The 24,614-nt window shown below is 43.9% G+C and overlaps 1 protein-coding gene across 4 annotated transcripts in view; it reads left to right on the forward strand.

Moving 5' to 3' along the window:
* The window catches only part of LOC126353381 (endothelial transcription factor GATA-2-like), a 569,668-nt gene that overhangs the window by 541,630 nt on the left and 3,424 nt on the right, over positions 1–24,614 (forward strand). For 3 of the 4 annotated variants that reach the window (XM_050002761.1, XM_050002759.1, XM_050002760.1), the window contains exons 5-7: positions 17,624–18,022; positions 23,349–23,393; positions 23,986–24,030. In XM_050002761.1, the coding sequence (XP_049858718.1) occupies positions 17,624–18,022; positions 23,349–23,393; positions 23,986–24,030 (489 nt within the window). The remainder of the gene's footprint in view (positions 1–17,623; positions 18,023–23,348; positions 23,394–23,985; positions 24,031–24,614) is intronic. The other variant, XM_050002762.1, reaches the window with a different exon arrangement.

The raw sequence follows: 24,614 nt of genomic DNA on the forward strand, positions 1-24,614 counted from the left end.
ATGAATCATAGCACCGATACTGAGTAGTGAATCCCAAACGTTAGGATCTGTGAAGTGACGTTTATCCACTAGCCTACTAAATTTGCCCTCTGTGGAAATTCAGACATAGGAATGTAGAAATAACCTGATCTCCCATATTCAATTTATATACTACCTTTTGCAGGGTACCATAATTTTTTTGGTCTCTTCTTCCCTTCCTCCCATTGCCTTTCATTTTTAAATTTGCATGTCACGATTTTCTATAGCTTACTACGTTATTTTCCATTTATTAAGCCTGTTCATTGATATTGCTGTTTCGCAGTGATCTTCTCTAGATCACTGGTCGAAAGCAGTCTGAAAAGCTTGTAAAGTTGTTGAAGGATAGGTCGTACAGAGAAACAATTGTGAAGTACATTAGCATTCAAGTTAGTCAATCCGGTCGTTGTGCGAGCAACTTCAAGCGGCCCGCCAGATACAATTAGTGTCTGTTGTTCTCGTAGCGTAAATGACAGCGCACAAGACTGCTACTGTCCCATGTCCAGTTGTCGCTGCCCTGTTCGGTTTTTAGGAAACCACACTAAACACACGTTTGGCGGAACCCTCTCTGTACTTACGCACGCAACGGCCTGATTGTCAAACTTCAATGCCAATTAACTCGATTTTTTTGTTAACAATTATTAATCAGCACAATCCACCATGCAACACCCTTACAAACTTCTCAGGCTGTGCTGACCACCTTGAAACATTCAAATTCTACCGTACGCTTTAATTTTGTTTTGTTTCAATTATGAGGACACTATCAGTTTATAAGATCTGTCAGTAGTTTCTGAAGGAGAGATCTTACAAGAATTAAGAATGTACGAGAAGAAATAGGTATATTTAACTCAAAGGACAAAGTGAAAGAATATAGGGAGAAATTAAGGCAACAACTTGAACGTGTAGATACAGACACAACTTCAGTCATTGCAAACAGGTACAAGTGTTCTGAAAAAAGAAACGACTTTGGAATGAGGAGACAAGTATTGTCTTAAAATGTGACGTGAGAACAGGCATAATGCCTAAACCATCTACATCTACATCGCTACTCTGCAAATCACTTGTAAATGCGTGGTATAGGATTCATCAAATCACGTTAAGATTAATTCACTGTTATTCCACTCTCGAACAGCGCGCGGAAAAAACGAACACCCATATCTTTCCGTCCGAGCTTTGATTTTCCTTGTTTTATTTAGATTATCGTTTCTCGCTGTGTAGGTCGGAGTCGACAAAATATTTCCGCATTCGGAGGAGAAAGTTGGTGATAGAAATATCGTGAGAAGATCCCGCCGCAACGAAAAACGTCTTTGTTTTAATGATGGCCACTCCAAGCCAGCATCACGTCCGTGCCAATCTCTCCTCTATTTCGTGACAATCAAACCGTACTGCCATTTTTTGAACTTTCTAGCGATCCTGTCTGATAAGGACCTTACACCACATAGCAGTATTCCAAGAGGAGGACGGACAAGCGTAGTTTAGGCAGTCTCTTTAGTAGGTCTGTTGTATCTTCTAAGTGTTGTGCCAATAAAATGCAGTCTTCGGTTCGGATGTCCCACAATATTTTCTGTGTGTTCTTTCCAATTTAAGTTGCTCGTAATTGTAATACCTTGGCAATCAGTTGAAATTAAGGCTTTTGGATTTCATTGATTTATTGTATTGAATAGAATTGGCACAACTTGATTAGAAGAAGGGATCGGTTGGTAGGACATGTTCTGAGGCATTAAGGGATCACGAATTTAGTACTGGAGGGCAGCGTGGAGGGTAAAGATCATAGAGGGAGAACAAGAAATGCATACACTAAGCAGATTCAGAAGGATGTTGGCTGCAGTAGGTACTGGGAGATGAAGAAGCTTGCACAGGATAGAGTAGCATGGAGAGCTGCATCAAACCAGTCTCAGGACTGAAGACCACCACCACCACAACAACAACAACAACAACAACAATTGCGTAACCGAATTTTAACAGACTGCTTGTAGAGCTAAAGTGAATGACCTCTCACTTTTTTATTATAGAGAGCCAGTTGCCAATTTTTGCACCACACACCTTGAAGAAGAAGAAGAAGAAGAAGAAGAAGAAAGGAGATAGAGATACGCATCTATTGAAATTTTACTCGATTTGGGCGTCTCCCTAACGTGGATGATGTGATGGATGGGTGCTAAGGGCACTTTTAAAAGTGCAGCACCCCTCGTTTCGACTAGGTATGGTGTACTTCGCGTCTCTCTCGTACGAAGTGGCACAGCGTCCGTGATAAGAGCCCTGGACGGACGAGTCGTCAGCACAAAGGCCAACTCGGGCGGCGCGCTGGCCCGCAGTCCCGCTGGGATGACTTGCGCGCCGGACAGAGTGGCTATAATTGATGGTCCCGAGCATTCCGATCCGGTTGTCCGTCGCCCCGCCATTACGCCCGTCGCCGGGCCGTCACACTATGCTAATGCAAGCGCGCGCACTCGGTCCGCGGGCTACCTCTCCCGGGACCGAAGTCGACAGCGCCGGCGTGTCAGGGACTTCTTTTTTTCCGAATCGAAATCCGCTTTCTGGCTTTCCTCTTATTATTTTCGGGTGGCGGGCACCCCCACACCCCACCTCCCGGCGGTCCCTGGCGCCCGCCGCGGCACTCTCGGCTGCTCTCGGTCCGAATTCCCGGCCGGGTCCACCTGAGGTCTGGGTGTAATCTACTTTCCGGAGATGATGGATGGATTGTTTGCCGCGCGTTCCTTTTTAGACGCGAAGCTTAGTCACCGGCGAGGGGTCCGCCTGTCCAGAGAGTGCATTAGCTTTTGTCAGCGCTAACAGGCCTTAGGATAGCTCTGCGACCGGGCAAAAAGCGTCGCTCTTTTTTTTTTCCTTGTTTACGATGTCGATCGTGTGAGAAACGCACGAGGATATGGCACTGGCTTTGTCGTCCTGTTGAGATTACCTACCGGAGACCGTTCTCTACTAAAGTAAAAGAAAATGTCTTTCCGCGGCTCTAGCTGAAACTCTGACTAGTGTTTGTAATTAAGACACTAGCTGCACTACGACAGTCGTGTGGATTACTACTGTTACAAAACCTGTCTGCTGCTTCTTCTTCTATAATGGTTTTACTATGGTTCACATGCCTCTGAGCACTATGGGACTTAACATCTGAGGTCATCAGTCCTCTAGAACTTAGAACTACTTAAACCTAACTAACCTAAGGACATCACACACACCCACGCCCGAGGCAGGATTCGAACCTGTGACCGTAGCGGTCGGGCGGTTCCAGACTGTAGCGCCGAGAACCGTTCGGCCGCTCCGGCCGGCCGTTTTACTATGACAGTGTACGTTTCTGTCTCAGAGCGTCATCATAAGAGCTTCAATTCTTACACAAGAAGCTTCACTGCGATGTCAGTACACCAGAAACGAGCATCTGCGTGAGGTTTGGTGCATTTGCAACTGCCATTGCTGAAACTTTTGTACAAGGTACAGAATATTAAAAAAAATTCCATATTTTAAGACGTGATAGCATGGACCAAAACCAGAAAAACATGTTCAGTAAACATAGGCTTTAAAATGCGATTCTTAAGAGCTATGAAGATTTGTCCATATTCGCTGCTGTGACACGCATCTCTTCTAATGGAGCCGCTTTGCGATTCTTAAGAGCTATGAAAATTTGTCCATCCTCGCTGCTGTGACACGCATCTCTTCTAATGGAGCCGCTTTGCTATTGCGAAGTGATTGCATTGCTCTGTTATCGTTCATGGATGCAGCTTGTAGTAAAAATCTGTCAGTTATGTTGCTATAAATCGTATTTCCAGTTCAGTGTAAGTGCAGAGCTTGCCTCAGTTCTAATAGAACCAGGTCGTGTTGTGATAAGATCGTGAAATCTTTTTACATTGTAGTTCTATCTTTGCATTCACCAGCATAACGGAATCCTATTTTTCCGAATGGGAAACAGAAGACATGATCTTCTGTTACGCTATACCGTAACACCCCATGTTTACTGGACCACCTCTCCGAATGCGGAATGTTTTCTTAATACCCAATATGCAGAATACTGTACTATAAGTTTTAACAGAAGTACACGTATATTATTGTGTAATTCTGTACATATTTCACACAGTTTCCCAAATGACAAATGAGAATACACTGGAACTCCAGCATGTACTTGTTCTTTGCATTTTACATTACAATGGATGTCCTTTTATATAACGTGGTGAAGTTGTGTGTTGGAAATAACATTGGTAGCGTGAGAACTCTATTGTAAAGAGAGTAGATATATTTTGTTATTAAGTTTTCCATTTATTTCACTGCCTCAGCTTTGTCTAAATCTTACAGTATGGCTACCAGGAAACCAGCAAATAATGCTTATCTGAAACAGTCTACTTTGCTGCTGAGCAGTACGTGTCTCTGACAAACGTGGAGAGCTTATGGTCAGCGTCTGCAACGGCCATGGGCTTTACATTTCGCGAGAGGTTTGAAACACCGTGCACTCAACCCCTAAATCACAACTGAGTAGCTGCTAGAAGATGAAGTAGCGGTTCCAGTTAGGAATAAGTGGCATTAGCGATTAGAAGAGTGATGGGCTAACTATATTCTAAATGCGGATGAAATGCAATACAGTAAACTCTCGATTATCTGCTGTAATTGGGTACAAGAAAACTGCGGATGACCGAATACCGCGAATAATCCGCAACAAAAGTTCACTCTAACATATTAGGGCCATTCAAAAACAAAAGCTAATTACAATATTATAATTAAAAACTTAATGTTTACAATAAATTTACTTTAATGATCATAGTATGTGGGAAAATTTCCCTTGTTCTTGCTGAACATTAGCACTGTCATTCAAAATCTCATGAGCTGCTTCTATGCGGTTGTTTCAGACCACTCAGAAATATTTCCTTTGTCAACAGTTTCACATCCGGGAGTACTTTACAAAATAACAGCTAGCGTTGGTGACGAAGTCTTCTTCTCCTCATTGGAATGACTGATTTCGTCAACTTTAGGATTAATATTTTTCCATGACTTGGTTATTATTGACTACTTTACCTTAAGCCACGCCTTTGACACTACATAAATTGAGTCTGGCACAGTTAACTGTTTCCAAAACGTTTCAAGATTGCTGCCCCTTAAGCTTTTGTAGCAATTTCCTCCTCATGGCAACAATGACATACTGATGCACTGGCTGCATTAAGGATGACCCATTAGGGCCTAAATAGTTTATAAATGTCTTCCAGTCATCCGATTGCAGAACTTCCTCGTTCGAATGCGGTATTGCATTATCCAGTAACAACACAGACCTTACTGGTAGATACTTCAACATTAAATGTTCTCGCACCAGTGGCACAATGCAAATACAGAATCATGTTTGAAATACTGTATGGCTCATCTATGCCCCTTTCTGATGAAAATAAGGGACACGTAAACTGTGCATTTCTTTTCCTTCCAAACAACGCGATTTTTAGCTTTATCTATTATACCAGTCTTAACTTTGTGGTCGCTTACCATTACCACAACGCAACCGAGCTATCCTTCCCTTGCTTGGTTTATTAACAGGCGCCTATGCTCGATCCCTCAAGACACTTCGAAAATAACTTGGTTTCTTCCGAATTGCATATTTGCCCCGGCTTTAAATTTTCTCATGCAATAAACTCTTGGAAATCATTGCGAAATTCAGAAGCAGACTTATTATCCCCACTTAATTTTTCTCCTTGGACGGCTGTCTCCTGGGTACCATTATATTGTTTAAATATTGTTAACGAACCGGAAGATGCATTAAGATCTCCTTCAGTCACCAAGATTTTGAAGAGGATCTGGCGTGATGTGAACTTGCTGGGCCGGATATTGCGTGCCCTCTGCTCTTTTCTGTGGCAACCACTCACACATCGTTTTATCCAGTTCCGCGTACGTAGACATTTTCATAACCTTCCGATCTGACAAATCCTTGGCTGAGTCAGAACTGATAGTGGATTGAATTATTTTGTCCTTTCATTTGCCGAATATCTCTGACAGTAGTTTTATCAAAATTGTAATTCAAAGCCAAATATCGTGCAAACACTACCTTCTTTTGTGTATTGTTTCTAGTTTCTGTTGTTTCGTTACCACAACACGTTTCTGCTTTTCAGACATTGTTCGGCATTAACAGAGACCCATGACTATCTTCCGCAACGATTAGAGCCCAGTGCATGCAGAGTTTCAGCTGTACATTGGTCAGTACATTCGTGTTGTAACGTGAAATTATCGCTCAGCGGTGACCACTCCCGTGATATATACAGATAGATATTCAGCGATCACAGGACAGGCCCTGCAGACCACGCGCTACTTCCACAAAGTGCCTCCATTCCTACCTGTTTTGTGCCCGGTTCCTCCAGGCGTCTTAAAATTCCCAGGGCTGCTACGTCCTTTGCCAGGTCGTCCATAGGGGCGTTTGGTATTTGGTTTCCCCGCTAGTACCATCTTCGCCTGGAATAAGGGCTACATGGCCACCCATTGTATTCTTTTGCTCTTTATCTTCTGTAGGATAGTTGGTTGTCGCATCAGAAGGTAGATTTCCTCGTTTTTCCTCCTCATCCATTCATAGTTATCTAAAAGTGCTCCCCATATCTTCCTAATTACTCCCGTGTTGAAGAAAAATTTCCAGCAGGAACAAAAGTCGGGGAACTTAAGCTGCGGTTAATCGAGAGTTTACTATAGTCAGTTTGGAGAAATGAAGCAGTTCATAAGCTTGTGAAAGATAAGTTCTGAATATGTTCTGAATGTGTTAAAATGGCAAACTGTGGTAAAGAAGTGAGAGATGGAGGAAGGTTGGCACAAACCGTCGTCTGTACACAAGCAGCGATGAAAATGGGCCTCTCCACGCACGCCATCGCAGTCGGACTGCATCGCTGGCCGGCGCAGCATTACCGAATCACTTCGTCACGTGCTGACGCGGAAATCGAGGGCCCTACAGTAAAGGGCCGGGCCCTCCGGCCGTCGGAATTCGCCGGAGTGAATACACAATTAAAACATCGGCATAGCGCGCGCCGCCCTAATGGCGACCCATTTGTAATCGTTACGGCCGCGAGGCGACCTAATGGATCCGAGATCGTCTTTTGTTACAGTCAATTTGTCGAGTATTCGGCCGCGTTCCCGGGCGGGCCGGGGCGTTAATAGTCGCTCATTAGGCGGCTGTGTGGCCGCTTGCAGGCCACCCCACCCACCCCACAGCGCTCCGCTCCACTCCACCCCGGGGCTGAAGCACCCGCTGCCCAACCGTGCCTTCGATGACAATCGTTGCGATACTTGCCAGGTGCAAAGAATCACTGTGACGAATGTGACGTGACGTGACGTCTGGATGAACCCCGTAAACGAACACTCCACGAACTGCGTACTGTAAAGCCAGATGATGCATTGCACTCGTCTCCCCATTCTACCACCCACTCCATATAGCTTCCCTTTCGGATTAACACAATACGCCGAAATATAAAAATAAATGCACGGTATTCTATTCATTTCTTCTGAGTGAATATGACAACCTCGATAAATTAGAAGAAAGACATCGTTGCCTGTTGGCTGTTTGGTGGAACAAGTACATCGTTAACCAGAAGTTCCTCCGTGCCTTCGGAGGGTGACTGCGTGAAAACCACAAGACATGCAATAAAGTGACACATAAGGGGAGACAGAGCATCTTCCCAAGTCCGATTCTAAATATGCGCATTGGTATTAGTACAGTAAGGGGCAGTCGTGACAGAATATGGAGACCAATCGAGGACTTCGTATTGCCTCATTTAATTAATTCGCTCCTGCAGATAGGCAACTGATCGGTAAGACTTCTAAACGGGCTGCTGTCACGCGTTTCTGGGCAGCTTCATTGCATTTCGTGCACCTGTTTCTGTTCGCCACGGTACAAACGGCCCTTTATTGAGCACCTGTAATTTGAGTTAAACACTCGGAAAAATCCTCTATCCACTGACACGTTTCTAATTACTGCGTCTCTTCTAGTTTTCACGCAATTAACTTTTGAAACCCATGCAGTAATTATAAATAACCGCGTACAGCCGGACAGTTTCAAGCCGTAAGCTTATTTTCAAGAGAACAAATGGATGTGGATACTTCTTCCAAGCTCACGGTCTGGCGAGTTGCTGCGGAGTGTCTTCGCTGGCATATGGCTGTCAATTCGGTGCCAAAGTGGTCTGGTGATGCTTTCTCGTCTAAGCATGAAGACTGGTCCTTCCGCCCCCGCCAAGTGTCCGCGCGCGGAACATGATATGTAAGAAGTAAAAAAAAAAAAAAAAAAAAAAGGGTCAAATGGCTCTGAGCACTATGGGACTTAACAGTTGAGGTCATCAGTCCCCTAGAACTTAGAACTACTTAAACCTAACTAACCTAAGGACATCACACACACCCATGCCCGAGGCACGATTCTAACCAGCGACCGTAGCAGTCGCGCGGTTGCAGACTGTAGTGCCTAGAATCCCTCGGCTATACTGGCCGGCTAAGAAGTAAAAGACATCCTTAAAGCATCACATACACCGGGTGATAAAAAAGCCAGTATAAATTTGAAAACGGAATAAATCACGGAATAATGTAGATGGACAAGTACAAATTGACACACACTATTAGAACCAAAAAAATACAAAGGTTCAAAAAATGTCCGACAGATGGCACTTCATCTGCTCAGAATAGCATTAATTAGCGTAACAAAGTAAGACAAAGCATCGATGATGATCTTTACAGGAAATGCCCAATATGTCCAGCATCATTCCTCAACAATAGCTGTAGTATAGGAATAATATCGTGAACAGCACTGTAAAGCATGTCCGGAGTTATGGTGCGGCATTGGCGTCGGATGTTGTCTTTCAGCATCCCTAGAGATGTCGGTCTATCACGATACACTTGCGACTTCAGGTAACCCCAAAGCCAATAATCGCACGAACTGAGCTCTGGGGATCTGGGAAGCCATACATGACGAAAGCTGAGCACACGATCATCACCAAACGACGCGCGCAAGAGATCTTTCACGCGTCTAGCAATGTGGGGTGGTTCTAATACAATCCATGTCATTCCAAGCATGTGTGTCAATTTTTACCTCTATCTACATTATTACGTGGTTTTTTAAGTTTTCAAATTCATACTGACTTTTTGATCACCCGGTACACACTGGAATATACAGAAACACGATTAATCTTTCAAAATGTATTAATACCTACTCCCCACGTATTGTATGGCGGAAATTTTTCGATGATACGGCCCATAAAACACCCTTTTACAGCAAAACGTAAGAGACGCATGTAACATCTAACTTTTACGTACCATCGCCCGTGTGAAAGCTACAGCCTTCGCGATTCTCCACACGTTGTTTGTTGTGACCAACGACGCCTCTACTTCAGACACCTGAGTTTTCCGTCACACACGGACGCCGTTAATCACGGACGGGGAGCGCGGCGTGGCGTAAAGCCGACAGGCCAACAGAGCGGAGGCAGGCGGGGTGGAGGAATGGAGAGGATCGACGTTTCCGAGAGGGGCTGCGACAGCCGGCTCTCGAACGTTACTTAGCTTACAATAATAAGCCACTTAGCCGTGCAGCGGGGAGTCCGCTGCGCCGATTCTTCGCCGAGCGAGGGATTTAATGTTTGAGCCGAGGTCGGGAGGGGCTGCCGCAGAGGGCGAGATGAGTAAGGGAATTATGTAAAAAGCCAGCCAGGCCGGTTCGGGCCGGACCCCCGCCGCGGGTTTATGCAGTCCACCAGCCAGGGTGGCCGCTAATGGCATAATCACTTCATACATCACGCCATAACGAGATCACAGACGGCGCCTACCCACGCGCTCTGTGACTTATTTGCTGGATGGCCGCGTAGCAACTGGCTTCATTTCAATTACTCCAGGGAGGGCGCTGTGGCGTAGTGGGGGAGGCGGCAGACACTTGACCCCTCGACACCCTCGCGACCGTTCTTCCTTTTCCCCCCTTCACGTGGCGCTATTGTCACGGCCGAGGGCGTTTTGGAGACTGCTACGAGTGGAGGTGCCGCGACGCGGAACAAAAAGTGGCTTCTTTTGTAAGTCCGAGTCAAACGACTTTATCGTCGGAGGGTGAACGCCGGATTTCAGTACATATAGAGGGAAGAGACTACAGTTGCGTCAGATAGTGTCTTACTGTAACGACCGTATAAAACCAGTTGTAGGGAAAGGCTGATGCCAGACCCAGATTCATCGGAAGAAACATAAGGAAATGTAAGAGCAATTCATCAGTGAAGGAGGTTGCTTTCAAAACCCTCATTCGAATGATTCTGTTCGTCTGTTTCTTATCCTTAAAAAGAGAATTAATAGACGAAATGCAAAAGGACATAGATGAGCTTCGTGCTTCGTCACAGATTCCTTTCGTAGGTGCGAGAGTTTCACAAGTTAAAAGAGAAAATCACCGTTCAGTCTCTAAGGATACTTGTTCCAGCAAGACTTAAACAATATTTTACGCGCTCCTACATGGGTCGTGAAATAATGTCGATCGTGAACACAGAGAAACCAGACATTGCACGAAGGATACACGAAAATTGCACGAAGGTGGACATTATTTATGTGGAAACGGCAACCAGTCATGTTGTTACGTTTTTAAAATTTCTTTTTATCTGTTTATTTCAAAACATTGAAAGTCAGTTAATCGCCGATTCTAACATCACGCACTGTTTTAACTCCAGTCGCAATTTTAGACATCAAAACTGAATAAAATGAGCTTACCGCCTATATTTCTCTCTATATACCATTCTCGATGGATACTGGTACACTATGCATCCTCCGCCACAAACTGAAAGGTTTTTTTATGAAGTGTAAACGTAAATGTTCATTCCGACGAGTGGTATTTGTTTTCATTTTCATGCCTTCTGCTCTATAAATAGATAGGGCACATGTTGTTTTTGTGCCTCTCTTTTCTGCCTGACCTCACTGATTTTATGACCGGATACGTCTCCGTCTTAGGCGGAGTGATATAAAGAATAGACAAGTACTCCTTCTCATAATGAGTAGCGTTCTTGTTCGTGACTCAGAGACTAGCGTATGAACAGTTGCCGTCTTTTGTTGACTCCTCAACCTGCAGTGGCACCAAAATCCTCAACCGATTACAACGCGCTATCAATATACACCCTTGCTATAAAATTTGGATCTTTGCCGATTTAGAGCGGTTATAAGACGTTAAAATGGATGGGACGTATTTGAAACAGCTACACTTGTCAAAGTGCATTGTTGTGATATGCATATATGGTTTGTGAACTAGTTTAAACTATAGTTAATGAAACACGCTGAACCGGGTAGCGATTTATGTGACACTGATTAACACGCAAGCGTCCCATTCCACAAGGGCACTGCTTGTAATCTCGATTTTTCTTAAATGTATTCAAGGCGAATTGTAGATTAATTTAGAGTTTCACAGTTTACGCTCCGTCTCCCAAAGATCCCGATGACGAAAGCGTTAGAAGACGAACATGAGACGTTGTCCATTTAACATCACTGTGTGTAGACGGACGTCATAACCGTCATCACGTTCTTCTTCTTCCTTAGCCTTCTGCGACATTGTTATGTGGGTTATTTGGCAACGTCATTGGTACTTTGTGACCGAATGTCCTTCCCACGGCCACTACTCTCTCCCCCCCCCCCCCCCCCCCCTCCCATAAGAAGGAATTGTGGTACCATATGAGGAGGTTTTCTAAATGTCTGCGTAACGTGCATCCGTAGCGGGACGTGGGTACGAGCCCTTATTCACTTAGTGGGATATGGTAAACGGCCTAAAAGACACATCCTGGCTGGCCGACTCACCACCCCCCACCGTTAACCCGCGACGCCATTTCGATTCAGGACATGCTCCCTTCCCAGTACCACGGAAGTATTGCGTTGACATGCTCAGGTATCCGGGCGGGTCGTTCATGAAACGGAATCGACGCAGAGATTTCGTGGGGAGAAAGTGCAAACGTTCGCTTGCGAAACGTCCGGCAGCTACAGTGTGGCAGAAAGGAGAACATTAACGACATTTAGGTATCTTTGCGAAACGAAACTGAGTGTGCGACCTTTTACGGACAGTGTGCCAACGGCCGTGCGCGGCTCCTGCACGAGTAATGCTTAAGAGCGGTCCCGCCCTGCACTCCCGCCGCCCTGCACTCCCGCCCCCCTGCCTCGCTCGCCGCCCCGCCCCGTCCTGTCCCGTTCCTGGAACAGACGACCGGCCGACTGCACGACCAGCGGCTCAGCCGAATGTCCTCAGGATTACCGACCGCTCCACCGGCCCACACAGGCTCCCGATCCGCAGCGTCCCTAATGAATGATCTCTGGGCGCGGGGCGATTTCCTCAAGTAAAGTACACCAGTCCTATTACCGACTGCTGCTGCTCGCTGTCAGGGGGAGTATTATTAATGGCACTGCCGTCTCTCCACACAACAGCCATTACGACACAAAGTGCTTGAACAGCTAAAAACCGATTGTTAAACGCTAGTTAAGACCCGGAGCGAATTGTACTCCAACACTGGCGGTCTCTGAAACCTGAGAAATACACGCGTTATCTAGAAGTAAAGCCAAATATTACAAAATAAGAAGCATGTGCCGCCGCCGCTCCGCTAGTTTTGTCCTAGTAGTTTGTTAGATGCCAGAATTCGGAAATAGACAGAAAATTGTTTCCGATTGTAGACGAACTGAAAAAAGAAATAGTTCAGAAGTTCTTCTGTTTGATGAAACTTAATTCTTTTTAGGACGTTTGCATAATGCATCATGTGGAACTACGAGGGTGAGTCAAACGAAAACCTTAAATATTTTTTAAAATATTATTTATTGCGCACAAGTAGTACAAAGCTGTATCACTTTTCAACATAATCTCCCCCACGCTCAATGCAAGTCCTCCGGCGCTTACAAAGTGCATAAATTTCTTTAGAAAAAAATTATTTTGGTAGTCCGCGCAACCACTCATGCACCGCGTGGCATACCTCTTCATCAGAACGGTTCTTTCATCCCACTGCGTCTTTGAGTGGTCCAAATACATGCAAATCACTTGGGCAAGGTCTGGTGAGTATGGTGGATGAGGAAGACACTCAAAAAGCAGGTCTGTGGTTGTTGCAACTGTTGTGCAAGCAGTGTGGGGTCTTGCATTGTCATGTTGTAAAAGGACACCTGCTGACAGCACGTCGCTTTAATTTGATTGCAGGCCGCAGATGATTTTTTTTAGGAGATCTGTGTATGATGCACTGGTGACAGTGGTCGCTCTAGGCATGTAATGCTCCAAAATGACGCCTTTTTCGTCCCAAAAGAGAGTCAGCATAATCTTCCCTGCTGATGGTTCTGTTCGAAACTTCTTTGGTTTTGGTGATGAGGAATGGCGCCATTACGTGCTCGCTCTCTTCGTTTCCCGTTGGTGGAAGTGAACCCAGGTTTCGTCCCCAGTAACAATTCTTGCAAGGAAGCCATCACTTTCTCGTTCAAAGCGCCAAAGAAGTTTTTCACAACCATCAACACGTCGTCCTCTCATTCCAGGAGTCAGCTGCCGTCGCACCCATCTCGCAGACGCTTAGTGAAACTGGAGCACATCATGCACAATGTGATGTGCTCACCCATGACTAATCTGTAAATATGCTGCAATGTCATTCAGTGTCACTCGGCGGTTTTCCTTCATTAGGGCCTCAACTGCTGCAATGTTCTTGGGAGTCACAACTCGTTGTGCCTGACCTGGACGAGGAGCATCTTCTACTGAAGTCACACCATTTGCGAACTTCCTACTCCATTCGTAGACTTGCTACTGTGACAAACATGCATCACCGTACTGAACCTTCATTCGTTGATGAATTTCAGTAGGTTTTACACCTTCAATACGCAAAAACCGAATAACAGAACGCTGTTCTTCCCTGGTGCAAGTCGCAAGTGGGGCGACCACCTTTATACTGATACTGCGACGGTATGTGTGCATCTGCGCTATGCTGCCACCGACAGGCCATTCTGCACGCTGTTTGTAGCACGAATTTAAGGTTTTCGTTTGGCTCACCCTCGTAGAATCTTAAATATCTTCTGAAAACGCTGGTGCTAAGTTAATGAAAAATTAGCGTTTGCGTACAGATTGGCAGCGGCAAGAAAAATGTTTCCGAAGAAGAGAGATTTGTTGACACCGAATATAAATTTTTTTAGGAAGTCTTTTCTGAAGTTATTCGTCTGTAGTGTAGCCATGTATGGAAGTGGAAAATGAGCAATAAAAAGTTTAGGCAAAATGAGAATACGGACTTTTGAAATGTGCTGCTGCAGAAGAATGCTGAAGATTAAATGGGTAGATCGCGGAACTAATGACGAAGTACTGAATACAATAGGAGGGACGAGAAATTTGCTGCACAACTTGACTAGATGAAGGGATCGGCTAATAGGACACATTCTGAGGCATCGGGTGATCAAAAGTTTAGTATTGGAGGGACGTGACACCAACAGATGAGTACAGTAAACAGATTCAGATGGATGTATGTTGCTGTAGCTATTTAGAGATGAAGAGGCCTGCACAAGATAGTCAAGCACGGAGAGCTGCATGAAACCGGTCTTCAGTTTAAGACCAGAACAACAACAACGTATTTTTTATCAGAACTCGTACAAGCTCACGAGCTACCTTTGTAGTATGTTACTTGAGCAGCATTGTAACAGTTATCTCAGTCTCAGCCCTAAGAAATTTCAGTTAGGGTTGAATCATGGAGTAGTTTTTGGTTTCGCTCTAGATATGACGCCCAAAGTCTAAAAAACTTCTTATGTGAGACGAAGGTCACGCAGATGGGCTCATGTCCCAATAAATTCGTACAATTATTACTTAATGTAAATTCTGTTTCACCTTTACACGTCGAGTCTGATATGTTGGAGAGCTGTATCTGAGTGTAGCACCACAAATGTTCAAATGCAAAGAGAGCTGACAACGCTGCTGGTGGTATTTTTTTATCCCGGAATGTATGACAGGTCCAAACTTTACTTTCGTGATCAATATACCAAGATTTTTTTTTCATTTTTTCGGTGAAGAAGAGAATCTGTGCTCCTTTACGCGCTGATGTTAGATTTCTGTTTCTTGAAAGCACAGTAGATGGATGAACGATAGTGCGTGGCCATTATATACAGGTAAATAATGTTTATTTTCACAAACATTTTCCCCATACATTCTTGTTTGATTCTTGTTCTTACTACTTAGAAATTCGGTACAAAAAATTTTAGCTTTGGCTCTGTTTAATATTACTCTGGTTTAAAGTGTTGGCTGATGATGATTCCAGGATTCGGCACTGTTCTGTATATTGCATCTGGTCTCTGTCTATGAAAAGCGAAATGTTGTGCCATTATGACATACTGGTTTCACAGTCACTTTTGCGTTGTCCTTTTATACATAGCTGCACCAACATTCTGCCGTGCCCCCTTCAGGCTGAATGAAGGTGAAAATGTTAATGATTTACGTTTGGTCAGTGTCGAAGTCATTCTTCTGCTGCATACGTTTGAAGTGTGTTGGGGAAAGAGCAACACAGGTAATAATCGTGAATGGGGATCTGACGCTTTCCGCATGCTTCTCTACTATTATTGCGAAGATTTCCACTTCTTAAAAATGTTGGTTTTGAATGGAAGCTAAGCTGAAACGAATACAGCGTCGTACCTCACTTAGGGGATTTCGGCGATAGCGAATATCATGCAGGGTGACAATTATTGAGCTATATGAAATAACATCGTGATAACTTCTGAACAGTTGGCGATAGGACGTTCAAACTCAGTGAGATGTGCAATGTCCAGTCACAGAATAATCGGTGAGATATTCCTTGACAGCACTGTGACTACCGAACTGTACATAAATGTTTTGGATGATGATTTCACCTCCTGATTTTGACACGATGTGGTTTATGCACGACGGATGTCGACCCCATCGAAACTGGAGAGTGTTTGATGTCCTGAAGGAGCACTTTGGGGACCGCATTCTCGCTCTGGGGTACGTAGAGGCCATTGGCAAGGGCCTCGATTTGCCGCCATATTGTCCGGATCTGAACACACTTCACTCTTTTCTGTGCGGCTATATTAAAGACATCGTGCACAGCAATAACCACAAAACGATTGCTGAGCTGAAAACAGCCGTTCAGGAGGTCGTCGACAACATCGATGTTCCGAAACTTTAGCAGGTCATGCAGAATTTCACTATTCGTCCGCGCCACATCATCGCCAATGACGGCAGGCATAAGGAGCTCGTCATAACCTAAATCCGAATATTTGTAGTGACTTCTAAATGTTGAATAAAGCGTATGCACGCCGTTGCTAGTAACAAATTTACGTTTTTTCATACAATTCAACAATTTTCAACCTGTATATGCTCTGCACTGCCGCGATCCCAAGTAGTAAGTGGTAATGACGCACTGACTGTGCTAAGATCTCGGATTGAATTTCATACTGAAGCACTGGTCGTAGGATATAGCTCGTTTAGAGTTGTGGATTCATTCTGCATTTTTTGACTTCTAATAAAAGGCAATGAAATAGTTACTAAATAACCTGTTACTTAAAAAGCAGCATCGAAAGAAGTTCATGCTTAACATATGCTCTTTTGAGTCTCTGGAAGAATTTTTTTTCACAAAAATATTCTCAAAGAAACATCAACTGCCTTCCTCCACCTTATCGCGAGTTACGCCCCGCAATTTACTCATGGGTCCAGCTTTAACACATTGCTCCTCTCCCTCACGAAGGCACGGCTCTTCTTGTGCATCACTATCCAACAGCTCAGATCGGGATCCTCAACATTTTCGTGCCATGTGCTTTCCAATAGAGCATCCTCCATAAACTCTGTGATAACAACAAATCCCAGCTTTCGTCACTCCTTATTCCCTAAAATTCCCACCATCATCACCAAGAATCCCGAACGACAGTAGAAGATATTAATTCCTTATTGTGTTCATTGTGCAGGAGCCACTCTTCGGAGAGGGTAAGGATAAATTACTTAAAACAATTTTTTATTCAAAAGTTGAGTACGTTGCTGTGAGGTCTGCGCACAGCCTGCACACATACCCAGAGCGAGATATTGGAGTGAGTATAGTTCATACGGCGAGGATTGCTGACTGATGAACGCCTTGGTTGACTTTCGGTCTCAATCTCCGACCAATAGAAGTGTTGGAAGGGATCACGTGAGATCTGGGACGCTGGTAGCCGAGACAAATGTGCTTCGCTCTCTCGACTTTTGGCTTCGCGATCCGCTAGGAAATTCCTCTCCTGTTCTCCTACGTTCCATTCGGGACTCCTGCCATAACCTCCAAATGGATGACAGCTTTCTTAGGTGCGCTGTCTGTAGTCCCTACTGGCGAATAAACGTCCTTTGGGTTCTTAGCAGATTTTGCTAGCTTTTATTCCTCGATGCAACTACACCAGATGTCTGCATGAAGACCCATTCTCTCTCCATCCTGAATATCACAAAATTTTTGCTTTAGCTTTTAAGAAAAACACAGGGTGGGTCAACGTTTATTTAACTTTTGAACCATACTTATTCTAACACCTCCTAACGTTTTCTTTAATTATGTTTGTCTGTCTTAAGGCTTACTGGCTTAGGAGCGGATGTAGCATCTCCCTCCGCGCCAGTGAGAGGCAAGAGACTGAAGTAGCTAAATAGCGAGGGAAGGAATACGGACTAGCCTGGCAGCAAGTAACAATGGCCACTGTTCTTTGCCCGCAGGTGAACCGGCCGCTGACGATGAAGAAGGAGGGCATCCAGACGCGCAACCGGAAGCTGTCGTCCAAGTCTAAGAAGAAGAAGGGCGGCGGCGGCGGGTGCCTATCGCTGGGCGGCGTCATGTCGGACATGATGAAGCCGCTGGACGCGGCCAAGGGCGGCGCGGCCGGCTTCGGGGCGGCGGCGGCGGCTGCGGCGGCGGGCGGCGGCTTCGGCGGCGGGCACCTGCACGCGATGCCGCACTACATGTACCACCACCAGCACCAGCAGGGCTTCATCAACCACCACCACCAGCACGCCGCGCCGCCGGGCCCGCCGCCCGCGCCGCCCCACCCCGCCATGCACCACCATCACATGGCGCCCCTCGGCGGCCTCGGGCTCGCCGCCTCCTCCAACGGCATGGTGAGCGTCTCCTTCACTCCACCAGTCTCCATCGCTTCTTTCTTTGCCAGGCGCTGCTTAAGATCCAGAACCGTTACCTCAGCATTCGTACCCCACAGTTAAATTCAGTAATACACCGAGGTGACAAAAGTATACCGCTAATGCTGTGAAGGACCTCCTTTTGCCCGGCACACTGCAGCATCCCGACGTGGCTTGGACTCAAAAATTCGATGGAAGTCCACTACAGGAATATGAGCCATGCTGCCTCTACAGACGTCCACAACTGTGAAAGTGTTGTCGGCGCAGGATTCTGTGCACAAACTGACCTCTCCATTACGTCTCATATTCGGCGATCAGTGTGGCCAAATCATTCGCTCGAATCGTCCAGTCTTCTTCAAACGAATTGTGAACAAATGTGGCCCGATGACATGTCTCACTGTCATCAATAAAAATTCCATTATTGTTTGGGTACGTCAACTCCACGAACGGCTGCAAATGGTCTCCAGGTAGGCGAACATCTCCAGTCACTGATGATTCAGTCTCCAGGTAGCCGAGCATAACCATTTTCATCGGTTCATTTGGACTAGAAGGCCCAGTTCATTCAATGTAAATGCAGCCTGCGGCGTTGTGGACCGACTACCAGCTTGCACAGTGTCTTGTTGATAACTTAGGTCCATGGCTTCGTGGTGTCCGTGCCAGGCTTGAATCGTGCCATCAGCACTTACCAACTGAAATAAGATCTCATCTGACGAGATCACGGTTTTTCAGTCATCTAGGGTCCCAAAAATGTGGTCACTTGCCCAGAAGAGGCACTGCAGGCAATGTCGTGCTGTTAACAAAGCCACTCGCATGGGTCGTTTGCTGTCGCAGCCCATTAACGTCAGATTTCGCCGCACTGTCCTAAAGGAGGCGTTCGTCCTACATCCCACATTGATTTCTGCGGTTATTTCACGCAGTGGTGTTTGCTTGTTAACACTGACAACTTAAAGCAAACGCTGCTGCTTTCGGTCGTTGAGTGAAGGCCGTTGGGCACTGCGTTATCCATGGTGAGAGATAATGCCTGAAATTTGGTATTCTCAGCACGCTCTGGACCCTATGGGTCTCGGAATAATGAATCCACTAACGATTTTTCAGAAGAATGTAGCATTGGACTAGCTCCAGCTACCAATCCACTTTCAAAATCTGTTAATTCTCCCGGCAATAGTCACATTGCAAACCTTTTCGCATGAATCATCGGGGAACAAATGGTAGATACACCATAGAACTGTCCTTTTATACTTTGCGTGCTCGATGCTACCGTCATCTGTGTATTTGCGTATTGCTCTGCCATGACTTCTGTCACCTCATTGTATAGGCACTGAAGAACTTGTAATGAAGGAAATGCTCAAACATTTAGTTGCTGTTTTATTCAGTTTTAAGGCGAGGGATGCAGTCTTCCTCATCTTGTTCTTCTTTTCTTTTGTTTTTCCGGAGCTTCAGCCCATGAAGGGCCCGGGGCTTGTCGGCCATTACTTCCTCCAGTCGTCTCTCGACTTCGCCAGCCATCTCCAGTCCCGTCTTCACATCATCCAGCCTTCGCAATCTTGGTCCCCCTACTGAGCGGCTACCATCTGGCATGGCAATTAGTTCCTTCTCCGGCAGTCACCTTTTTCCCATTCTTGCACATCCTTCAACAAGCGTAGCCTTCATGCTTTCACATCTACGTTGATTGGTGGATTTTTCTAGAGTACACATAGTTCTGCATTGGTCCTAATTCTCCAGGCACCATTTTCATCTACTTCTCCATGCATCTAGGACAGTTCTGTCTTTTTATGTTGTTGTTCACGTTTCGGAGTTTCGAACCCATAACAACTAGTTTTGTAATCATTTTGTAAACTGTCGTCTACAGCTGTCTTGAAATGTTGGAGGATTGCAAAATGTTAAGGAAGCTGTTATGGCACCTTTTACCTGCTCCTATTCTTGCCTTTATCCCATGTTATTCTCCGTAACCATACCTCCAAAATACTCAAACTAGTTGACTCTTTCAAATCCTTCATACAGGTCAACACCTGTCCACTTTGTTTTATTTCTGGTGTTGATCATATATTTAGATTTTTTCTTACTTACGACCAAGCCAAGTGCAGTAACTTCGTTTTCCAATACTACATAGTTTTCCAGCAAATAGTTTCTGTTTCTCCAGGCATGCCTATGTCTTTCTCCCTTAATGTTTAATCAGTAGCGGAGGGTATTGTACTTTGGAACACTTTTCCGATTTCCCACCTGCAGCCAGCCCTACAATAGAAGTTCATATATTTTCTTACTTCATTTTTAAATGCTACCAATCACTTTGTGTGTGCTGCAGTATTTTTCTGAAATTAAAAAGGTGAAATGCTGTCCCAAAGTACAATATGATCATATACCTAGGAACAAACTTTATATTCAAGTGTTGAATCGAGAAAATCTTAATAATACTTATTTAACAGTCTTTTTGTTACATGTTTATTCAGCTACACACTAGTAATTTGTAAGCTACATGAAATTGAGAAGGTGTATTATTAAAAACCAATTACAAGTTAGAAACACTTAGAAACGAAGCCAGTCGTCAATTAACACCATTTTCCAGCTTCAGGAAAGGCAGAATTGTTAAGACATTAAAGAAACGCGGTCCATTTTCAGTGTGATGCGTGGTACACAATATTCCGCGTACAACACTCTCCCCTACGTCAAAGAATCAATGACGGAAAGAAATGGAGGGTTCAGAAGTTGGCTTAAAATTCAGGGTGAAAGAATATTCATGAAGTGATTAGCGGGTGACATCGCTATCCTCAGTGAAAATGGACAAGAATTACAGGATGTGTTGAATGGAATAAACGCTCTACTGAGCACAGAATAGATAATAAAAGTAACCCGGAGAAAGACTAAAGTAATACTGGTTGGCAGAGATGATGTCAGTAACAGATTTAACATCAGAAATGGACACCATTATGTACACGAAGTGAAGGAATTCTGCTATCTTCATAACAAAATATGTTATAACAGGTGAAGCAAGGAGGACATAAAAAGCAGAGTAGCACAAGCAAAGAGGGCATTCGCGGTAAGAAGTTGTCTGCTAGTGTAAAACATCGGCCTTGATTTGAAGAAAACATTACAGAAGAGAAATTCGTGACAAGCCGCACCATATCATCAGAGGACTGACTCTCTCTCTCTCTCTCTCTCTCTCTCTCTCTCTCTCTCTCCCTCTCCCTCTCTCTCTCTCTCTCTCTCTCTCTCTCTCTCTCTCTCCCTCTCCCTCTCCCCCTCTCTCCCTCTCCCCAACAGGGTTGTAACGATGCACACCTTCTCACACCGACGCTGGTAAACTTCCTTCAGTGTTTTAGGTCTGAAAATTCAGCAGAAACCAGCCACTGCATTTGAATAGTAAAATAGAAAGTGGTCTAGACTTCTTTTTGAAAAAATTGTGTAGCAAGATCACTATTATCTCCCGGGATACAATGGCGCATGAGCGTTCTAGATATGAGAGTGTTGTTACCAACTTATCTCGGTCCGGTTGAACCTTCAGGTCGCATTGCCGTAGGTCATACTAACTAGCTGTTGCTCTATTAACAGATTTGGAACAGTACTTCACGCTCGATACAAACACAGTATGTCTAATTTCGCATCAGCTACATGTGTTTGATTTCAAGGGAGCCGGCGTCAGACTAGGTTTGTTTTCAAAGTGGCATCAGAAGGCCATAAACAAGCGGAATGTTACAAAAATGAAGTCATTGTCTCGTCCAATAATCTAGAAACACTATTAGCATACCTAGTTAACCAGCGTCCGCCCTACTCTAATTACTTACTCTACTACTTTGCTAGATGCAAATGCTTTGAAACACGTGCGACGAATAAGTAACTGGGTGAGAAAAATAGGTTGTTTTACTGGTTTTTCTATTCTTCATGCAACAGTCACATGGAAAACTTTCAACATCTATATGTGCTTGCATTAATTTTAACAACAAAGCATGGATAAATGATATGGAAATGGGCGTACAACTAAAAATGACCGTTTAACGAGTTGTCTTTTGCAAGAATAAATATATCCTTCACGCTCAAATGTCTACCCAACTTTCCGAGTCGCTCACATCTAAATGCTTAGTGATGGTATCATCGATGGTCCCTCGATAGCAACATCTTTATCAATTCCAGTCTAGTCGCTAATTTCTCTCGAAACACCGGATCCTTGTTCGCAGACTTTATGCCCCGTTGCTACATGGTCTATACATGTAGTTCTTGCTTCACAGACACTAATGTAGGTCTCGCATGAGATATCGTGGCATTTTATTTTACGTCGAAATTGTGGCAAGAGGTTGGAAAAGGTATTCTTGCATCACTGTGTCTGATTGAATCCATTTGTTAATACTGCGTGGCGATGCCTATAACTCAACTTATTTTGCCCTTTTAGTTGAATGAGGAGAACTCACACAGATATTCAAATAACTTTTTCTGTCTTTGAATGGTGGTAAACTCTTTATTTTACTACTGGTTATTCGAATTTGGAGCATTTATCGTCATTTGTGTGTCGTTCTTAACTGAATAATACTGCGTCCGTAACAGTATGCAACATTCAATTGCTCAAAAGGTTGACTTTCTCTTTTGTGTTAGCATGAAATATATTTTTCCTAATGTTAAATACAGTTTTATTTTTAAAGAACCGTATGCAAAAGTAGAACGATTTTTGTACAGATTGTCACAAGTGTTGGAAAATGCCGATCTCTCGGCGATGAAAGTTAGACGAAACTTAACACTTAAGCTTGGTTTGTACCGATGAGCTGGTCAACTTCGTCTTACTCTTTAATAACGCAGTAAACATTCATTGTCTTTTTGGTGCGGTAGTGGAAACTCCAAACAACAACCTTTTCTGCACAAATTGAATCTTATTTATCTCCATATTAAAAACGGCACTTTAGTTTTCAGTTTTGTAAGATCTGGAAGCATTGTACAAGTAGCTCATCTCCTTAACCAAATCAAAATGTCAGTTAGTGAAAATGTGATACATAATTAAAATATTTGGATATTTTAACAGTGATTTAGAGAGGAAAGGAATGCAAATAAGTGACACGTTAGTTTTGCTGGTATAATGTTCAATTTCTAATCCATTACCTCTGAACAAAACGCTTACACTATTTCTGTTTTCCCTTCACTTCTTTCATATCTGAAGCAAGTGTGTTAGTGCCGCTACGTGCTACCTTGCCTAACGCCGCTTTAACCATCGCTGTGTCTGCTGCGGTTGCGTTCTAACATTTCTGCCACCCTTAACAACAATAACGAAGATACTAACCATAGCGCAAGGGAATTCATGATTGTGAAGTTCTGCTACCTTTGTTTGCAGATCCAGTGGGATATTCGTAATACGAACAATCTACAGAAAGTCAATGTAAGTAATCACTTTCGAATCTCCTACATTGTTAGCTGTAAAATTATCATGAAAAAAATTCTTATTCCATCCCAATCACGTTTCCAGAGAACTAAACAAGTACTGAATTTCCGTGTGTCTATGTTGCACAAGAGTTGACACTGATATAATGTGCGCTGATGCTTTGTTTTAAAGTCAGGACTAAAAACAACTCGTTATAGCCTAAGAAAGCATCCAGTAAATTAAAACGTTTTGCGAAGTCCGTACATTATTTATTCTACGTTGTTATGAACTTTCAGAGAGGTTAAAACTGTTTGCTGGAAGAGCACCTGAACTTCGTCTTTTTCTCTTGCATCTCATATTTTTACTTTCCCGCCCTATAAGCCTACCTCACTGACCGAATACATTCAACTTTCCTGATTTCAGTACGTCGCTACAGGTCCAACACACTGTTTTAACCTGTCAGAAAAATAGATTACAGTATACACTTTACAGAATGAACAGTTAACACGTCCACACAGAGCCAAATTAAACTAGATGACGAAGATATGCATATTATCTCTTAGACTAACTGAATCTTTGCAACTAATATTTTTGTTTTTGTGTTTTGCAGATTCAGTGGGATATTAGGAATGCAAACAGCCTGCAAAGAGACAATGTAAGTATTTAGTCAATTCTCCTTATTTATTTAAGAATAAGATAATTATCAGAATGAATGCATCGTACTTACAATTTTCAGGACTCAAATGATCTTAACTAAGAACATAGACCTAAAAATGTAAAACTCTCATACAAATTCAGATAAAATGAAAAGCTTGGCGACTGGTTGCTTAACACCGATCATTGTCTCCAGGAGTAAACGTGTTCACTGATAACTCTTGTGTTAAAGCTGTCAGATGATCTCCGACTTCCTTCGGTTTCCTTTGCTACAGAGTGACTTACAGTGTTTAAGGCACTTCTTCTAAATATTAATCATTAGTACAATTTGCAGTGCTATTCTTCTAAAAACGTTAACGTCTGCCACGAAAGTTGTTTGCCAGATTTCACTGTCCACATATTATTTTGCATGAAAATTCGTGGCGCTGTCTGTTGCTTGTTCATAAAGAATTATTTCTGATAATGACATGAAATTTAGTTGGACATGTCAGAGAACCTATAGTACTTTTTGACAGTGAAACTTGAGAAAGACACAAACAACAAGCTTTATTTTTCCATTTGAAATTCGCAGTTCCACGAATTTAC

This window comes from Schistocerca gregaria, chromosome 1, assembly GCF_023897955.1.
Source record: "Schistocerca gregaria isolate iqSchGreg1 chromosome 1, iqSchGreg1.2, whole genome shotgun sequence".
In the NCBI taxonomy this organism is placed as follows: Eukaryota; Metazoa; Arthropoda; class Insecta; order Orthoptera; family Acrididae; genus Schistocerca; species Schistocerca gregaria.